This window comes from Centruroides sculpturatus, unplaced genomic scaffold (genome assembly GCF_000671375.1).
Source record: "Centruroides sculpturatus isolate CEXI.00-Female unplaced genomic scaffold, Cexi_2.0 scaffold217, whole genome shotgun sequence".
Taxonomy (NCBI): domain Eukaryota; kingdom Metazoa; phylum Arthropoda; class Arachnida; order Scorpiones; family Buthidae; genus Centruroides; species Centruroides sculpturatus.
The window spans coordinates 99,723-119,391 of NW_019384750.1; the positions used below are offsets into that span (position 1 = coordinate 99,723).

A 19,669-nucleotide genomic window follows, 5' to 3' on the forward strand; every position below is an offset into this window, starting at 1 on the left:
ATTAGTTTAACACGAATGCAATATTAATAATCATAAATATCTGTGTACATTGCTAGCTACCATCCTACAGGCCTAACTTAGCTATTAGTTTAACACGAATGCAATAATTCTTTGTATAAATTGGTTTATTCTCAATTTTAAAATGAACTTTCATAATATTTGTACTCATTCAGCCATCTCTTGTAAAACACCAATCTGTTCCAGCACACTGAGAACTCTATTTAACATGCAAAAAGCAGCTAGATAGTCTAACAGATGAAGTTACCAATATGTATTTTTAATGACATCCCTGTATTTACAAAAATCCTTTTATAGTTCTTTTTACATTATATTTTACTATACTTTTTTCATGTCCGTAATCACTCAATCATAATTGTTATATAACTGATTTAATAATTTAGGTAAATAAAAATTTATAGTATCATTATATAACTTTCCTCATATTTCTGGAAATAGTATAATATGATATATTATGGAGAAGTATATAATCACACAAAATATACTTTTCCAGATTTTACATCTTCAGTACATTCTCACTTCCTTGAACCTGTTACCAGCGCGTAACATGTATAAGAAACATTTGTCACCCGCTGTATATTTCTTATACGTGTTATGTGCAGGTAACAGGTTCAAGGAAGTGAGGATTTTACTCCTCACTTCCTTGAAGTTGAGGTGCTGAAGTTAGAGTGATCTTTGTGTTCAGTACATTCTTACAACCATCTTTGAAAACAAACATAAAAAACAGTCTAACAGTAATAAACGACAATGTGCATATTGAATAGATACATTATTTTCTGAATGATATTCTTAAGATTGTTTTTTTAGTTTGACTGTCCCTGAAAATGGATTATAAGAAATCAAAAGTGCTAGAATAATAAAGATGTAAACTCTGAAAAAGCAATTTTTTGAGTGAACAATTTGATATGAGGAGTTGTTATATTTTTAATGAAGTTTATATTGTATCGATAATAGAGATATTAATGCAAATGAACATCATATATACAAATACATCCCAAATTAACAATTATCTATTTAAATTAAACATCTATGAATATTTTTTCATAATTTGCAAAAGAAATGTAATATTTTGCTGCTGAAAGTTAATGTAATTATGATTAAGTTCTCAGTGGAAAATCTTTTATAAAACTTATTCTTATTTTTACTAAGTACAGTAATATTAGATTTATATAATTTTTTAAACAAAGTATTACAAAAAATTTAAAATAAAGATTNTGCATTTTTTAACGCCAAACTGAAAAATAAGTAGCCCAATTTGGCGCAAAGTAGCCAAATCTGGCAACGCTGTCCAGATGCTTTTAGTGTTTGTAGTCAAAAAGTTTGTAAAAAGTAGCCCAAAAGTAGTCAACTCAAAAAGTTCCTTTTTAATAACCCGAGATTTGACGACAAATTATAAAAACACACCATTAGTACTTTTCCAGCAATAACTTTAATCACAGTAAATATTTTCGGCTAATTTACAGGCCCATAAACTGATCGGAAATAAGGATCGCAAGACTCAAATATTCACACACTGTAATTTACTATGTAGAGAACACTGATTTTATCTGCAAAGTAGACTGCAACAAATGATCGTGCCAAGACGGTCTATAGAAAATTAATTTTTCTTTGTAATATTCTTAATAGTTATTAATTTGCTATTACAAAGGATTTATCAAACTACTTATTAAGCCAATACGTACTGTTCATTAATAATAATAATAATAACGGATGAAAAATTCCTACATCCAACAGTACAGAAAGTACACTACGAAAACAAATTAAAATATTAAAAACAGTTATTAAATTTATCATCGAAAATAGCATAAGAAAAAGTTAAAATCACTTTTAAAACATCATTTAAAACAGAAAAACAAAAACTAAATTGATGAAGGGTATTGATATATCCAAAATGCACTTATAAATTTAATAAAGAAATCTCAGTCAACTTTCAAATTAAATAACTGTAGAAAAATTAATATTATTTTTTCTAATTTTATTATTTAACGATTAACATGTCTAGATTATAGTAATAAATATTAAAACAGCGTCACGAAAAAGGATATTTAAAAAAATTACTTCTACAGGTACCTTCAATTTTTACTTACAAATAGATAAATTCATTTATTATAAAGGAGAAAAATTTATTTGAAAAACACAAATATTTGTTTTATTTGGGTCTTTAATTAATAAAAAACTATGAAACACCATTTTAAAGACCATTTTTATTCAAATAATATGTAGCGAAAATGTAGCGGAGTCAAATTTATGTAGTCCAAAACGTACCCAATGCGCCAAATGATATTTTTTTACTCCAAACTAAAAAAAAAAAAGGGTAGCCAAATTTGGCGCAAAGTGGCCATATCTAACAACTCTGGTAATGACATGATTGTCCAATTATTATTGCCTTATTGTCCTTTTGTCAACTTGCGACTTAAATTATTAAGACTGTTAAACTGGTATTTTTTTTTTTAACTCTTTTCGCTCTGTGGGCACTAAGAGGGCCTCTTTTTGCAAGCCCATTATGGGTTCGGCCAGGCCACATTGGGGCTGCCGGGTGGTGAGGAACGGAGCCCGACATATCTGAACGAACCATTTTCGGACGGGGATTTTTTGACCCGTTCGGATTCGAACCCGGGTCCACCAGAGCGGTAGGCTCCACCTTGACCGCTCGGCCATCCGGCCGCTCTGTTAAACTGGTGTTAAGTATTAACGCAAAATTGAGCAATGATTGTCCAATTTGAACTGGTAACGGAGGGCTGCCGAGGAACAAGATCGTAGAAGGTAAGATTACCTCATAGAGAAGAGACTCTTCTCATTGGTTGCTTATTTGACGTCACTCGTAGTCCAAAACAAAACATCTTACTACGTTATGGTAANCACGAAAAAGGATATTTAAAAAAATTACTTCTACAGGTACCTTCAATTTTTACTTACAAATAGATAAATTCATTTATTATAAAGGAGAAAAATTTATTTGAAAAACACAAATATTTGTTTTATTTGGGTCTTTAATTAATAAAAAACTATGAAACACCATTTTAAAGACCATTTTTATTCAAATAATATGTAGCGAAAATGTAGCGGAGTCAAATTTATGTAGTCCAAAACGTACCCAATGCGCCAAATGATATTTTTTTACTCCAAACTAAAAAAAAAAAAGGGTAGCCAAATTTGGCGCAAAGTGGCCATATCTAACAACTCTGGTAATGACATGATTGTCCAATTATTATTGCCTTATTGTCCTTTTGTCAACTTGCGACTTAAATTATTAAGACTGTTAAACTGGTATTTTTTTTTTTAACTCTTTTCGCTCTGTGGGCACTAAGAGGGCCTCTTTTTGCAAGCCCATTATGGGTTCGGCCAGGCCACATTGGGGCTGCCGGGTGGTGAGGAACGGAGCCCGACATATCTGAACGAACCATTTTCGGACGGGGATTTTTTGACCCGTTCGGATTCGAACCCGGGTCCACCAGAGCGGTAGGCTCCACCTTGACCGCTCGGCCATCCGGCCGCTCTGTTAAACTGGTGTTAAGTATTAACGCAAAATTGAGCAATGATTGTCCAATTTGAACTGGTAACGGAGGGCTGCCGAGGAACAAGATCGTAGAAGGTAAGATTACCTCATAGAGAAGAGACTCTTCTCATTGGTTGCTTATTTGACGTCACTCGTAGTCCAAAACAAAACATCTTACTACGTTATGGTAAAAACATTACAGATCAGAGGCTTGTCGCTTTAATTACACGCTAATATTTGATTAATTACGATTCATACTTAATTAAATATGAATAAAAATGAGAAGAAATAAATAAATAAATAAGAAAAATTTGGAATATTGAGGAAATCTTCGTAATTTATACGTGTAAAGTTGAAATTAAAATGCGTTTTTCTACTATGTAAATGAAATCGATTTTATCTATTTTATGATATTATAACAACAATAGTTTCTTACAATATTAATTTTGGTAAATTCTACGTAAGTGATTTATATATAAGTAAATTAATTTAATTTATATCGTCAAATGACTTCTTTTTTAAAACCAAAAATTATATTGATCTATTTTTTAATTTTTAATACTCGTGTACCGAAAACGATATTATTTACTCATACATATACAAAAATAACTTTGTCAAAAGAACAATTTTCTATTTTATAAGCATATTTTTAATATCAATATATACAAATTAAGTGTTACATAGAAACAGAATTAAAAGAAATCAGGTACAAACTTTTTTTAAATTTCTATTGTTATTACAATTTACTTTTCTTTTGGCAAAGGAACGATTGTATTTAATTAAATTATTTAAAAATTTCAATTTAATCCATAAACGTTGTTTTACATACAGGTATATAACATCTAGAAAGTCAATTGTTTGTTTAATTAATGACGTTATACGTGAAACGATTTTACGGTTTCATGTTTTAATTTAAAATTAAGATCTAAAGTTTTACAATCATTACATTTAAGAGATTCTTCTGATTTATCCTGTTTATTTACATCTTAAAGTTTTTCTATCAGTTTTTTCTATTTCTTTTTAATAAACTGTTCTTTCTTTGATTTGACTGATTAATATTTTCATTTTCTGTATTTCCTAAATTTACTGTCGGTAGTAAATTTTCTTTTGTTTTGGTTTTGCCAATAAACCCAAAAATTCAGCTTTTAAATTTTTCTCAGAATCATAACTTTCCTGTTTAATAAATTTGTTTTATGATAACTGTTATTACAAGTTGAAACAGCTCATATTGTTCCTGGCATCTAAAAATAATAATAAAATTTATCTATGTTTTTTCTTATTTTCCCAAATAAATCTAATCAAGATATAATATCCTTGAGTGGAAAAAAGTAGTACAGTATTAACATTTCTTACATAAAAATTATTACACAAATTAGTAACACTACAATAAATTTATACTATATATAAACATTTCTATATTTTCCATNAGCAATATTTCTTTTTTACATCTCGAGTTATTTCAAAAGTGTTATCATCCTATTATCGGCCAGCTTATTATTTGTAGTAGTCATTTCATCGTGCAGATACTATTTTTATACATGTAGAAAACTACTCTTAGTATTTTAAAGTATTTTAGTAATAAATACATTTCATCTGTAATCATATTCTGTAATTTCTATAGAACGAAATGTAAAAACCACAACAAAATATCAAACTAGGCTCTCGGAACAGTTTTGTTACTTCCGTACAATTTTTATCGATATAATAGAGAGGTTGAGGCGCAAGTACAAACGTTAAACTTGTACGGCATTATTTATTATTATTATTATTTATTAGCACAATGTGCAGCCTGGCTCCTCATAAGCGCTACCAGGGACGTCGGGATGGCCGAGCGGTCAAGGTGCCAGCCTACCGCACTAGGGAACCCGAGATCGAATCCAGACGGGTCAAGGAATCCCCAGGAATTCTTCGGGGGGTGGTCCGTTCGAAGCCCTCTTAGTGCTCACAGGGCGGAAAGAGTAGATATAAAAAAAAACTACCAGGAAACTTGTACGGCAAGCAGAAATACACGTTTGACGTTCTAAGTCCAAGTAAAATACGTTTTGGCGCTCGTTCACAACATCACGTGACTCAGTGAACGTCGCGCATTGACCCACGGGAAATTTGTTGAAAAATGGCGGATAACTTTAACAACGAGGTTTTTTTTTACTCCTTCCGCCGTGTACACTAAGTGGACCTGTTATAGCAGGCACATTATGGGTTCGGTTAGGCTCACAATGGGGCGACCGGGTGGTGAGGGACGGACCACCCCCCCGGATTCGATCCTTGGTCCCCCAGAGCGGTAGGCTGTCACCTTGACCACTCGGCCATCCGGCCTAACATCGAGGGTTACCAGCGAAGATAAATGAACAAATTAAATTGTTTAAAAGTATTTATAGGATATTTAATAACACTAAATAATTATTTTTAATTCTCCTACCGTACGATCGGACGATAGGACTACCTCATACTTTTGTCGAGGGAAGTAGTGGCTTATGTAAATTCGAAAGCAGCTCACAAAATTAATTTTTAGAAAATTTACAAACGTATTACGCTGTTGATGGTAGAAGATGCCGTGGAAGAACAAACCTACCTTAAGATAAACTATTATGAAGACAAATATGTTAATGTTACCTATGGTTCCAAAATGGCGGCGCTTTGGTTAGGTTCGTTTCGCATCTGTTAGCTACATTTTTATTAGACGTTTCCTTTTTTATTTATTTATTTTGCTCAAGAACTACAGTAGAGCCTCGATTATCCGACCCCCGATTAACCGACACCTCGGTTAACTGACCGTCCTAGTCAGCAAATTTCAAATGTCCGCTAGTGATGTGGCGCTACAATATTTGGCTATGTCTTGGCTACTTTAATATTATTTTTACGTGTTTTAGCTGGCAACACTCATTCGACCATGAAAGGGAGCCAGTATTTAAACGAGGCTTAATTTTCTAATTTTTAACGATACAATAGCGACGATTATTATTTTAAAAAATTTTTGTTAGGCTTAACATCGATGAAAATTCAACGCGAAGTAGGTTAATAGCGATATACTAATATACTAATTACATGGGATATAATAATATACTACACTAATAATGGATTTTTTCATACTTTTCGGTTATCCGACTTTTCAATTATCCGACCAACCCCAGTCCCCAATTGGGTCGGATAATCGAGGCTCTACTGTACTATGAATCGATAACTAGTGACGTTTGGCACTCTGCGGTTTCCCTCCGGGAGGAGTCCATCTGGACCACGAACAGTCGGAAGCGCGGCCATTTTGGAACCATAAATAACATTAACCGACAAATATATGTAAATTCTATAGGCACTTCACATCACTTGCTAAAAAATTGAATAATTAAATAATTTCTGGATTAAAATCGTGTTTCTTTACAATATTATTCATAAATGCTTAAATAATCATTATTTTAATAAAATAGGTCATAACTTCAATTTTAACCCCAAACACAAAAAGTGAAGAAGTTTAACCGATCTTCTACTCGCCATTCTAAACGTAGCAAACGCCATTATCGAATTACCAGATGGCGGCGCTCGTCCGTCCGCCGTTCACGTTTTGGGCTGAATACGTGCGCCTCAACTTCTCTAATTATCAACATAAATATATATATTGTTATTACCACTATTAAACATAATTATCTTCGAAAATTAAGAGTCTAAAAAAGCTTAACAAAGTTAAAAATATTGAAATTCCAAAATTTTCTTCACTCCCTAACTGTTGTAAAGCAATCGTTTGATATACGGATGACGTATATCCGGAATCAGGCAGGAAGTGGCTAAAAGGCCGCATGAGGTCAAGGTCCTAGTCCTAGAATATAAACAGACACCCTGATATAAGGTTACTTCATACAGCTGGTTTAGTCACTTTTGCCAGATTCCGGATAGACGTCATCTGTAGTCGAGCCGTGAACGAGTCTGACAACAGTTAGCGAGGGGAGAAAATTTTGGAATTTCACTATTTTTGTTACTTTGTTGAGAGTTTTTAGACATTTAATCTTCGAAAGTAAATATATCTATCGTTATTACTATTAATAAACATAATTATGATAATTATATCGATAAAACTTGTACGGAAGTAACAAAACTGTTCCTAGCCTTTTGATATTCTGTTGTAATTTTTAAACTTCTTTCTGTAGAAATTACAGAATATGATTATAGATGAAATATATTTATTACTAAAATATTTTAAAATAGTAAGAATAGTATTCTACGTGTATAAAAATAATATCTGCACGATGAAATGACGACTACAAATAATAAGCTGGCCGATAACACTTTTCAAATAACTTTAAATGTAAAAAAGAAATATTGTTTATTATTAATTAATATAACTTTCTTAAAATATGCATATTTACGCAAAATGCATAGTAATGCAAAATATAAAAATGTTTTATACATAGTATAAATTTATTGTATAATAATTTTTATGTAAGAAGTGTTAATACTACTTTTTCTTTGTAGAAAAGGGCTGGCAGAATTACAATTTAATAAAAAGTAAAATACATCCGGATACGAGTCCAATTTTGCTTGCCATGTCCAATCACCATTTTCAACTATTTCCGTTGCATTGTCACCTGAGGACATTTTAAACTGTTTTGCATATTTGTGCAGAGGCATAGCCTCTAAAGAAATGTCTGCAATGGAAATAGTTGTTCCTGGTGATTGAACATGGCAAGCAAAATTGGACTCGTATCCAGATGTATTTTACTTTTTATTAAACTACTTTTTCTATTTCAGAATATTATATCTTGATTAGATATATTTGGGAAAATAAAAAAATAGCTAAATTTTATTATTATTATTTTTAGATGCCAGGAACAATGTGCTGTTGCAACTTGTAATAACAGCTACCATAAACAGGAAAGGTGGTTATTTTAGATTTCCTAAAGATCCAATAATAAGAAAATGGATTCATAATTGTAAAAGAAAAGACAAATTCAATCCTGATTCTTGTCATGCTCTCTCTGATCATTTCACAGAAGATGATTTTTTGAGAGAAATTTAAAAGCAGAGTTATTAGGTTTATTGGCAAAACCAAAAGAAAACTTCACTACCGACAGTAAATTTAAGAAATATAGAAAATGAAAATATTAATCGGTCGAATCAAAGAAGGAATCGTTTATTAAAAAACAAAGAAAAAAAAATCTGACAAGAAAATTTTTAGATGTAAATAAACAGGATAAACCAGAAGGATCTCTTAAATGCAAAACTTTAGAGAATCTTAATTTTAAATTAAAATGAACTTTAAATTTTAAAAACTGTAACAATAGAAAATTTTGTACTTGACTTCTTTTAATTATGTTTCTATGTAACACTTAATTTGTATATATTGATATTAAAAATATGTTTATAAAATAGAAAACTGTTCTTTTGACAAAGTTACTTTTGTATATGTATGAGTAAATAATATCGTTTTCGGTACTTTATAATATCATAAAATCGATTTCATTTACACAGTAGAAAAACGCATTTTAATTTCAACTTTACACGTAGAAATTACGAAGATTTCATCAATATTCCAAATTTTTCTTATTTATAATCCATTTTTATTTATATTTAATTAAGTATGAATCGTAATTAATCAAATATTAGCATGTAATTAAAGCAACAAGCCTCTGATCTGTAATGCTTTTACCATAACGTATTAAGATGTTTTGTTTTGGACTACGAGTGACGTCAAATAAGCAACCAATGAGAAGCGTTTCTTATCTATGAGGCAACCTTATATCCTACCGCGTTTCCCCGAAAATAAGACAGTGTCTTATATTAATTTTTGCTCTTAAAGATGCGCTAGGTTTTATTTTCAGGAGATGTCTTATTTTCCATGAAGAAGAATTCACATTTATTGTTGAACAAAAAACTCCCAACTCGAACTTAAACGAGAGTGATGTGAGTGATGTATATCCGGTCGTGTCGAACTGAACTTAAATAAAACCGAAGTGAAATTACAAAGTTCCCATGCTGAAGTGGACTTTCCACTCTCACTTCAACTTAACCTTTCCATAGCGTCGACATCGGGCTCGACAACCAATTAGTGCTTACTGAACCGTAGCACTATGCAAATGTAATGTGGCGTGTTCCCAGCCGACCAATTAGCGATCACCAGCCGTAACGTTATGCAAATATGTGATTCCCAAGCCATAGTCTTATGCAAATTATGCCGCGTGGAGTGATTGTCTGCTGGTCAATCAGTGGCTGTACTTTCAAAAAGTCAACGGCCACTTTCAACCATCTGTCGATGACCGTTACGAGTAAAAAAATAACTTTGCTAGGTCTTACTTTCGGGGGGAGGCCTTATATTTAGCAATTCAGCAAAACCCTCTGCTAGGTCTTATTTTCAGAGGATGTCTTATGTTCGGGGAAACACGGTAGGACCTTGGCCGAGGAAGACCACGATTGGCTACATTTGAATTGGTGGCGCATGCATCTCAAGGAAGAGACGGTTGGCGAAACATCACTCCATGTGGCGGACCTGGACTAGCATGGCTGCTAATTGGTCGGCCAACGCCTGTCGGCGTGGAAGCGGGAAAATTCGAGTTGGATCCGTCTCGCTGACTGAGTTCTAATATAGCAGAAATGTTACTGCTAGCCAACAGCTCATAGTAAGGTGTCTTCTTGACGGGCAAGTACGGGAGATACGAACTATTTGAACTTTTCATTGTGTTATTGCCGTATCGAACGGTCACCAGTTGTGAAGCTGTTGTAAATTTTAACTTTACTGGCACAGTCGACAAGATTTGGGTTATGCACTGCACCGGAGGATGACTCTGCAAGCCGGAAAAGATCTTCATCAAGAAGACTGAACTATGACGCAAAGGAATCCAGGAGCCGGAACACGACGAGGCAGCGATATAGTAACCTATGGAGAATTGCCGGCAGTCATAGACCCAGGTAGACCATTTTACCCTTTCGCACAGAGATGATGAAACGCGTAAAATCGTGGGGTTTGAAGGAAAGGGATTCGGGGGTAAAGTACTGTACCTAGGTAGTCCGAATGACCGAGTTTCCGGTCGCCATCTTGTTTGCCACCTGCGAGTGCGCATAAACAAAATGGCGAATGTGGAAATTTATCCTATTCAAGTTCAAGGGAAAAAATATTTCTAACGCATAAAACAACCTGTTTTTACAAAAAATTTGTTACGGTTAATGTCCAGATACGTGGACCGTCATGGCGGCACTTCCTGTTTCAGCCTCGAAACCAGACGGTTTGCAGACGACGTGTCACGTGACGCACCGACGCACGTTCTAACCTAACCTAACCTATTCTAATAAATTAGCATAATTATTACCAATTATATTATTAGAATAGGTTAGGTTAGGTTAGAATGTGCGTCCCCACTGTTTCCTTTTCTTTGCTGGAATCAGCGATGAGGCGCCATGACAGCCGCCGCCGTTCGCTCGCGTCGTCACGTGACACGTCGTCTGCAAACCGTCTGGTTTCGAGGCTGAAACAGGAAGTGCCGCCATGACGGTCCACGTATCTGGACATTAACCNTACCACCAGAAAATATGAACTTTAAGTCACACATTGTCCACAACAATATCGACAATATACCAAATGAATTTAATTTTATGACTGACCCAAAAGCAACTCACCCATATGAAATTTCCTTAGACTTCAAAGAATTAACAGAAAATAAGAAAAAAAGACAATTGATAGCCTTTACTGATGGGTCAAAGGGAGAAAATGGTGTAGGATCAGGTGTGGTAGTCAAGAACAGTGAAGGAAGAACTTTATACCAGGCAGCGTTCAAGCTTGCAGATCATTGCTCAATTACTCAAGCAGAATTATGGGGTATATTTAAAGCCCTCACTTACATCAGTCAGCTCTCTCACACAACCTATAAAGAACTACTTGTCTTTACCGATAGTAGAGCTGCTCTACATATACTAAGAAGAGAAAATAACAAATCAGCCCTAGCTAAAGAACTCATAAATTTGGCAACAAAATTAGGAAAACAACTAAAAATCTCCTTCAATTGGATACCCGGTCACGCTGGCCATGCAGGAAACGAGTTAGCTGATAAATTGGCGAAAAAAGCCTCAATTGCACAAACTAAAATAACATACTGGCGGCTTCCTATCAGCTCAATAACTAAGTACATCAACCAACAAATTTGTGCTTTATGGCAAACAGAGTGGGAAGAATCACCCACTGGAAGGTTGTGCTTCAAATTCTTCCCATCCATCGAGGACAGACAGAAAAACAGAATATTCAAACCATCGTTCCAAACAACACAATGCCTGACAGGGCATGGATGTTTTAACTCATATTTGCGCCATTTCAAGAAGAGAGACTACAACCATTGCGACGCAAACACGAACAACGAAGATACCGTTCATCACTTCCTCTTTGAATGCACCAAATATACAACCCTCAGAGAAAATTTCAAGAGAGATATGTATCACAGAAGGGAAAAACTGGCTGCCAAAAGAGAACAAACTTATAATGAATAACAAACTTTTTAAAGCATTTGAGAAGTTTATACAGGACACTGGTGCATTAGTACCTCAGTTTGGTGACCTGAATTTAAATATACTCAACACAGATACAACAGAAACTAGTGACAGTAATGACGACGATAACTACAACTCCTCCACAAACGATGAAGATTAAAGAAAAATGTTAAAAATAAGGACTGTTATATGTAGTGAATCCAATATAAATTCAACTGTGTTACGAATAACATAGTGTAATTATTAAGTTATAATTTATCTTGTCAAAATTTTCTTGTTAAAACTTTATGGAATTCAATCTGTAAGATTACATCAAAAATTCCTTGTCAACTGATTACTTAATGTATAACTTTAAAATTATACCTGTTGTATATTTAATTTTCATTAATGCAATAAGTATTGCATACTTTTCTAAATTGTTAAAACTGTAAATATGTATAAAATTATTCAACCAACCATGCAAATTCCTATTATGTAAGCAAAAATTTACTGTTTACTAATGTAACCAAAACTGTATTTACCCATTGTGTTTGTTTATTATTTATTTATCCATTAATATGTTTGTATATTCTTTGATGCAAAAGATGTGCAACCTTCTGTTAATTGCATCAGTACGTAAAAATGTTACTGTTAATTATTTGTATTCCTCTGTAAATATTGTTTTAATTAAGGCGATGTGGGTGCCCATGGGATCCTGTGGGGACCTTATGGTTGCTTATTTCACACTTTCCTATCTTCCTTTATTTCCTCTTCTCTCTAACTCTTACTTCTTTTACTCTTCCTTCCTATTCATACAGGAGTAAAGTCCACTAAATCACAGATAGCCCATCTTGTCTTTTATCAGAATAGAATAGTATTGTAAATTGAATTTCGGCTTCTATAAAGAAGCGATCGATTTGTATAGAAGTTCCAAGCCCAATAGCGCATATGAGGTGATACTGTAATGTACAAATTATAACTAGAAAAAATGCATTTGAGAATAATACGATACAAACAATGACTCTTATATAATTATAAACACCTCAAACACATTATTAAGCATGAATTCGCACGAATTCGCACATCGAAGTGATGAATCTAAAATATGTCAGGTACAGTACATATACATCGGTCGGATGTTTTCTAGGAAATTTACGTGATGATATCTTACCGTGCAGTCTTGAAACTGCAAATAGGATATTTTGTGCAGAATTAAAGTAACAAATGTTTTAATTACGATGGCTAATGTCTTTCTTAAATTGATGTTTCTTCTTCGACTTTCATTTTCTTTTCTTCTTTAGGACTTTCATTAACTGGTGAATGAGATCTTTTTAATGAAGACATATTGTCAAAGAATAGTATTGTAATTTTACTAAGTATTCAGGGGGAATGTAGGCAATCATGACTGTCATTAATTTGTTATTTATATTTCCAAGTATGGGTTTATCCATAGAGATTAACAATAGTATGGAGTTATCAGATTTTTTAACTTGGATTATTTTACCAAGGTCCTTTTTAATTAAAATACATAGGCTACCACTTGGACATTCTGGGCCCAATGACTTGCTCGCCAGTACAGTTTCTATTATAAATTTGTTGAAAAAATTTGATTTATAAAACAGGCTGGATGTTATCCACGTTTTCGGTTATACCGACTATCTGATTTAGACTTTGATTGAAGGTAGCAGAGTAGTGGTAATTTGTTTTTTGAGACCTTGACTGTTCCAATTCATAATCAAGTGATTGATTGTTTATGGTAAGTTTTTTCTTGATAAGTTTTGTTTTGTTTCAAAGAGTATCAACTTGTTGTTACCATTGATAGAGAAAACGACAGGAAGGTCTCCACATAAACTAGCTTCCCCATACTTATACTAAATGTTATTCTATCTCTGTCTGTTGATAGTGTCATTATGTAGTTTTATTTGATGATTTTGTTTTCTTATTTCATATAAAGATGAGTAGGTATTTTTGTCTAGTTTGTGAATCCTTTAAGTCTGGTGCAATCTGCATATTCTTCTAACAGGTTTTGTTGTTTCTTTTTTTATAAAAGCAGTAAAAAAGTGGTCTCTGATTTGATTAGTTTTAAGAGTTAATTTTATAGCTGGATTTGGTTAGTTTAGTTATTTCTAAAATGTCTTTCTGTGATACATTTTGTAAATTTAGTGATGAGTTAATAAAATAACAAATTTCTGGTTTGGAGATATTTTTCGAATTGGGATAATTATACAGTATTATGTTGTTATGAAGCTCATTAACACTAAAGTGTCCATTTTATATTGCATAATTTATTTTTTTGTTTTTAAGTTATCAATTTGATGTTTTAAATTATTAATTTGTTCTTTCATTTTTTGATATTGTTCTTTAGTTTCACGAATACCTTCATGAATAAGATCCAGGTCTTCTTTTATGGAAGTCATTTGATTAAAGAGTTTATCATTGGAGGTGTTTATTAGTTCAGAGATTTCATTCCGTAAAACTGTTGTTGGAATGTCTTGCGAGATGCTGGAATTAGTCTGTGAAATAGAACAAAATACGTTTAACTCGCCTGGAGGTTTCTGTGGGCTTTGTAATATTATATCAAAATAAGAGTCAATAGCAGCTGAAGAAGATTCTTGTGAGTCTTTATCTGCATGTGAGTTGAAGTCTGTTATAAGTTTGGAGTTGGTTGAAATTGGTTGGTCTTTTTTTACTTCCCAGTTTAGTATGGTTTAATGGTGGTATTCCATGTTTTACCAATGAACATTTCATATTGGTCAGTATTTAGTATTTCTTCAGAAGATAAAAAAAGGACTGAAATAGACACAATTTATTAACAATTTCAGTTAGCCAGAGGCAGCCAATACACAAGCTTTCTACAAGTTAGTGAAGTGGGTAGTAAGTCATCAGCAGCTTTGGTGGTCAGGACAAGCCCCCCTAAGTTCTTGTAATTGTTTATTTTTTTCAGTAACTTTTTCTCCTCATCTTTAGCTGGTGGTGTAATTTGAGTGTCTTGATTAAATTCAGATTTTTAAAATTCATCTTTATCTTCAATGGATTCTGTTGTAAATTCATTTGAAAGAGTTTTCATATTTTTATTTTTCATATTCTTTTTATTCTTTGATTTTGAATTATATTCATGTAATTCAATTTGTACATTTTCAAGTGACTCTTCACATTTTTTCTTTTTTAATGATTTTAAACTTTTTTTCTTCTTTATTAATAAATTTCTTCTTTACTGTGGAATTTGATTTGGCTTTATTTGTTCCATGATTCAACAATTTTTCATTTGTTTCATTTTTCTGGCTTAAAAACTCAGATCACGATGTGGTTTCTTCTGGTTGTTTACAATGCTGATGAACAGCTTTTGCTCTTGCTCAGGGTGTCATTGCAATGAAATTCATTTCATAAATAAAAGAATGTTATACTAATGCAATGTAAGATAATCAATAGAAAAGAGCATAAAAAAATCTATATTGTAAGATATAAGATATATCAATATTTAAATAACTTTTTTTTAAATTTTACAAGAAAACAACAGGTAACAGATTATATATATTATTAAGAATTTACTAAATACTATTTTAGTATATTTCTAAGATTAAAATCTCCTGCACAAGTTCAAATATTTTCAAAATTTGAAGAAAGCATTATGCTCAGCTTTCTTCACTAAAATCTTCTTAATAATATGTAATGATTTAATTAGATAGTATTTAAAGTTATCTCCTAATTAATTGTAAATGTTGATGGCTCCACTATGCTTAAATATAGTCATAAAACAAAATATTGAAATCTTTTTTAGAAGTCTATATACAAAATAATTTAATCATGATAAATGTTTTGGTAAAAGTTTAGAATTCATATACCTCTTTTTATACATTTTACCCCAAACAGTTCTATCTGTTTTGGACATGTTTCTAATGTGGTCTTGTAAGAAAGCAAAATTAAGAAAAAACATGTAAAGTATGAATTATGGACTTTTACCATTATTAATCTAAATATATAAAATTACTTGTTCTGACTGACTGACTGATTCATCATCGCCCAGAGCAAACTCCTGAACCTAGAAGTGAAATTTGGTACACAGGGTATGTCATGAAAGCGCACACTAAGAAGGGATATTTCGAAATTCCTCTGCGGAGGAGAGGGAGAGCATTAAGGCTTAACCTGAAGAAAGGCTTCTACTGTACTATTTTAGATGTGATTTTTTTTTGTTTTTAACTACATTTAGTCTTCATTGACTTTTGTGTTTTTTGAATACTTGGGTGTATTAAATTGATAACATTTCATATGTTATAAATAAAAATTTTTATATATTTCGATTTTTTTAACCAAATGTTGTTTTAAATTTGAATTTGTTATTGCATATTGGTTCGATTATAGAACAATTGTAAATGTTCCAGAAAATTGATCAAATTGAAAACAGTTCATTTGATTCTCAGCGGTAGGTGTTGTATTACAATTACTACAGTTGTTGAAATACTGAATATAAATGGTGTTTTCTTGCTAAATCTGCATGGGCAAAGTTGCGGTTAACAGCTAGTATGTGCATAAAATGAAAGAAATATCTTTTGACTCATTCACAAGTCTGTCAATAAGGGAAAGCTGGAAAATTTCCCCAGAACCAAAGAAAACTTAGTTGTGTGTAGTGGTTCCTACCTCCTATAAATTAATCTTAGATTTATTTTCTGTTAATGAAAGTAAGATTGTTTTTGTTAATAAAGAAACATTCTACATATTTCATTTCTTCAAAAAAAAAAGCCAAATAGATGGACCTTCTTTCCAAATTTTTGAATAACCCAAGGTTCCATACAAGATCTTGCTAGCCCAGCTTGTGGATTTGGAGTCTGAAGAGTTAAAAATAAGGTTCAGACATCAGTGTGAGTCATTCAATACTACTACTATTTTTACATAAATAACTTTATTTGCATATTTATTTATCTCTATTGAAAAACTTTTGTTAATTTTAAAAAAATTTAAAAATTTGAAGGAACTTTGATGGCACAAGTCATTAATACAATATATTGTGGTTTGTTTGAATGTAAACTGATGCTAGAACAGTAAATATTTTGTGTACCGGTTTTAAAAAAATTTGTTTTGTTTTCTGACTTCTTTAAATTAGAAATTGCATTAAAAGATAAAAGTATTGTAAAATATGAATAAACCTTTATGATTTATAATCTAAAATATAAATTTACACATTTTCTTCTAGTTTTATATGTTGTGGGGAAGTACTTGATCTTTAGAATATTCCCGGTGCAGGAACAAAACAAACTTCAAAGAAATAAGTTCCTTGCATTGGAGTCAGTGTGTGTGATTTATTCATTCTGACCCCAATGCAAGGAACTTAGTTTATTTTAGTCCTGCATGAGCATATCTCTTACGGCACAAAATACCGATGGGAGATTGATGGAAGGATATAAAGATTTGAAGTCCAAGACAGTTATGAATTTCGGAGGTGTCAATATCTATTTAAGGAAGTTAACTAGGTCTGCCGATCCTTTCCATCAATCTCCCATCGGTATTTTGTGCCATAAGAGATATGCTCATGCAAATGATCCAAGATAACACGTTACATCATTAGTCCTTCTGATCACTTTTCTGTCCATTTGCTATAACACACACTAAAACAAAAGAAACAACATGCAAAAAAGAAACTCGTTACTTTCTCTCATCTACATGTCTTCTCTCCTTTTTCTTTATTCCCCAAAAAAGTTCCATTTCCTTCATTGAGCATGCACAATACCCCTCTCTCTCTCTCCTTGATCTGGGTTTTTCAGTTGTCCTCGAGAATGCCCATCCTTTACTCTAGCCCACCCAAGGGGCTGATTACGCAACAGAACACTTAGTCTTCAGACCACATATCTCCCTCCTCCTTCCATTTTAAAAATTTTACAACAAACAGAAAACTTTTAAGTAAAAATAGTAAAACGGCAGAAAGATAGACAGAAGCAAGGTTTTTACCTTTGTGAATATGTCGTTTTGTATTTATACAATTTTTTAAAAAAGAAAACTTTTACACTATGAGGGGGGGTAATGTTGAGTACACCAATATGCTACATTTTGTGTCTTTACAAAGTTTAATATCTAGTTGTAGTCCCCACAACTCAATGCATGGATGTCGAAATGGCGCCTTCTCAAGTTGTACCAGCTACTCAAACTATCCTCAGTTTGTGGTATCCTCTCACCTTGATCCTTATGATTCTCACCATTTTCTGGTAGAACAGTTTCCCTTTGTCTATATGCCCTACATTTGATTTACTCCTCTTCTTCATTATCTTGTATCTCATCGGCTCTGGCTGGCAATTTTCAGGGTGTACGGTATTTCTTTTTTTCTAAGATTAGCCAATTTGTTCTTGGGACCAACATACCTCTTGAGCCAGTCAATGTGGACTGTCTGGTCATCCCCATCCTTACATTCCCTTATTCTTACATTCACTTTGTTTATCCTATCAGTTATATGAAAAGGCCCCAAATACTTTGCAGAGAATTTTTGTTTGGTAGGATCATGAAGAGGTCGTGCTACCATACTAATTCTCCTATTTCAAATTTTCGGAGAGAGTGGTGTCTATTCCAATATTCCTGACTCATTCTTTTGCTCTCATCATTTACAGCATGCGGTATTTTGTGTACAAGTCTCTCCACAAGATCTGAGCGGTAACTTTCTATGTTTTGGTTCAACTTGACTCTTATCTTGTCACCATTAGGGAAGTGGGGATCAAAATTGTAAATTAAAAAATTGGGCGTCTCACCTGTGGCTGAATTTACAGTGTTTCTATATACAAACATGGATGCTGGGAGGTGGGTATCCCAATTACAATTATCCATATCTGATATGCGGGTGATAATTTCAACAATTGTTTTACTAAACCGTTTGATGAGGCCATTAGATGTGGGATGGTATGCTGTCATCACTCTTCGTTTGACCTCTAACATTTGGCACACTTCCTCCATCCTACTAGATGTCAAATTCGATCCTTGATCTGATATTAGTACGGTCAGGGCACCCGAATCGGCAGACGAAATTGCAAAAGAACACCTTGGCGATTGTGTTTGCATCTTGGGAGGAGATGGCCATGGATTCAGCATATCTTGAAAATAAATCAATGAAGAAGAGTATATTGCAGTTTGATCATTCCGTTACTGGGAGTGGTCCTATAAGATCAACAAAGACTTCGACCATAGGGCCCAACACTGTTTTGAAATCCTAACTAGGGGCTTTTCCTTTGTGACGATTATAATGCTGGTACACCTTTCACACACTAACAAATTCCTCTATCCTTTTCCATATTTTCAGAAAGTAGAAATAGCATTTAACTGCAGCAAATTTTTTTCTGATTCCCCTATGACCAGCAAGGGGGTGACAATGATGTGTCAAAATAATTTGATTGACTGCACTTTCACCAACACATCATCTAATCATTCAACAGTCATCATCTACTTGGTTAATTGTCACAAGTTCATTGTCGATAATATCGAAATTCTCTATAGGCATGTCCATGTCATTTGATCTCTATCCCAAGAATTTTGTTTTTAATGGGGCCAAAAATTTTATTAGTGTCCTGAGACTCTGTTATGATTTTGTCAATCACTTTCACAGGTCTAGACTGATTTGATGTCACATTATTTGTAATCACATCACTGTGAGCCCTTGAGAGAAAATCCGCAACCACGTTCTCTTTTCCTTTTATATGAGCCAAAGTTAGATCATATTTGCTCAACTCCATTGCCCATTGCATTAGG

At 33.0% G+C, this 19,669-nt stretch overlaps 3 protein-coding genes across 3 annotated transcripts in view; 1 reads left to right on the forward strand and 2 right to left on the reverse strand.

Moving 5' to 3' along the window:
* Positions 1–7,024, reverse strand: part of LOC111628539 (zinc finger CCHC domain-containing protein 9-like) — a 40,331-nt gene extending 33,307 nt beyond the window's left edge. The window contains exon 1 of the mRNA XM_023372349.1: positions 7,001–7,024. Within this exon, the coding sequence (XP_023228117.1) occupies positions 7,001–7,024 (24 nt within the window). The remainder of the gene's footprint in view (positions 1–7,000) is intronic.
* A 3,999-nt stretch (positions 7,025–11,023) lies between these two features.
* LOC111628561 lies at positions 11,024–11,971 on the forward strand. Its single transcript, XM_023372384.1, has one exon. It carries the CDS (start codon positions 11,024–11,026, stop codon positions 11,969–11,971), a length of 948 nt encoding a protein of 315 aa, XP_023228152.1.
* Positions 11,972–18,448: 6,477 nt separating this feature from the next.
* LOC111628562 (pregnancy zone protein-like) overlaps positions 18,449–19,669 on the reverse strand; it is a 34,753-nt gene continuing 33,532 nt past the window's right edge. Inside the window, exon 20 of the mRNA XM_023372385.1 lies at positions 18,449–19,017. Coding sequence (XP_023228153.1) covers positions 18,449–19,017 — 569 coding nt within the window. The remainder of the gene's footprint in view (positions 19,018–19,669) is intronic.

Bases quoted from the DNA above. Each gene is read 5' to 3' on its own strand.
- LOC111628561 (XM_023372384.1), top strand. From the start codon at position 11,024: ATGAACTTTAAGTCACACATTGTCCACAACAATATCGACAATATACCA.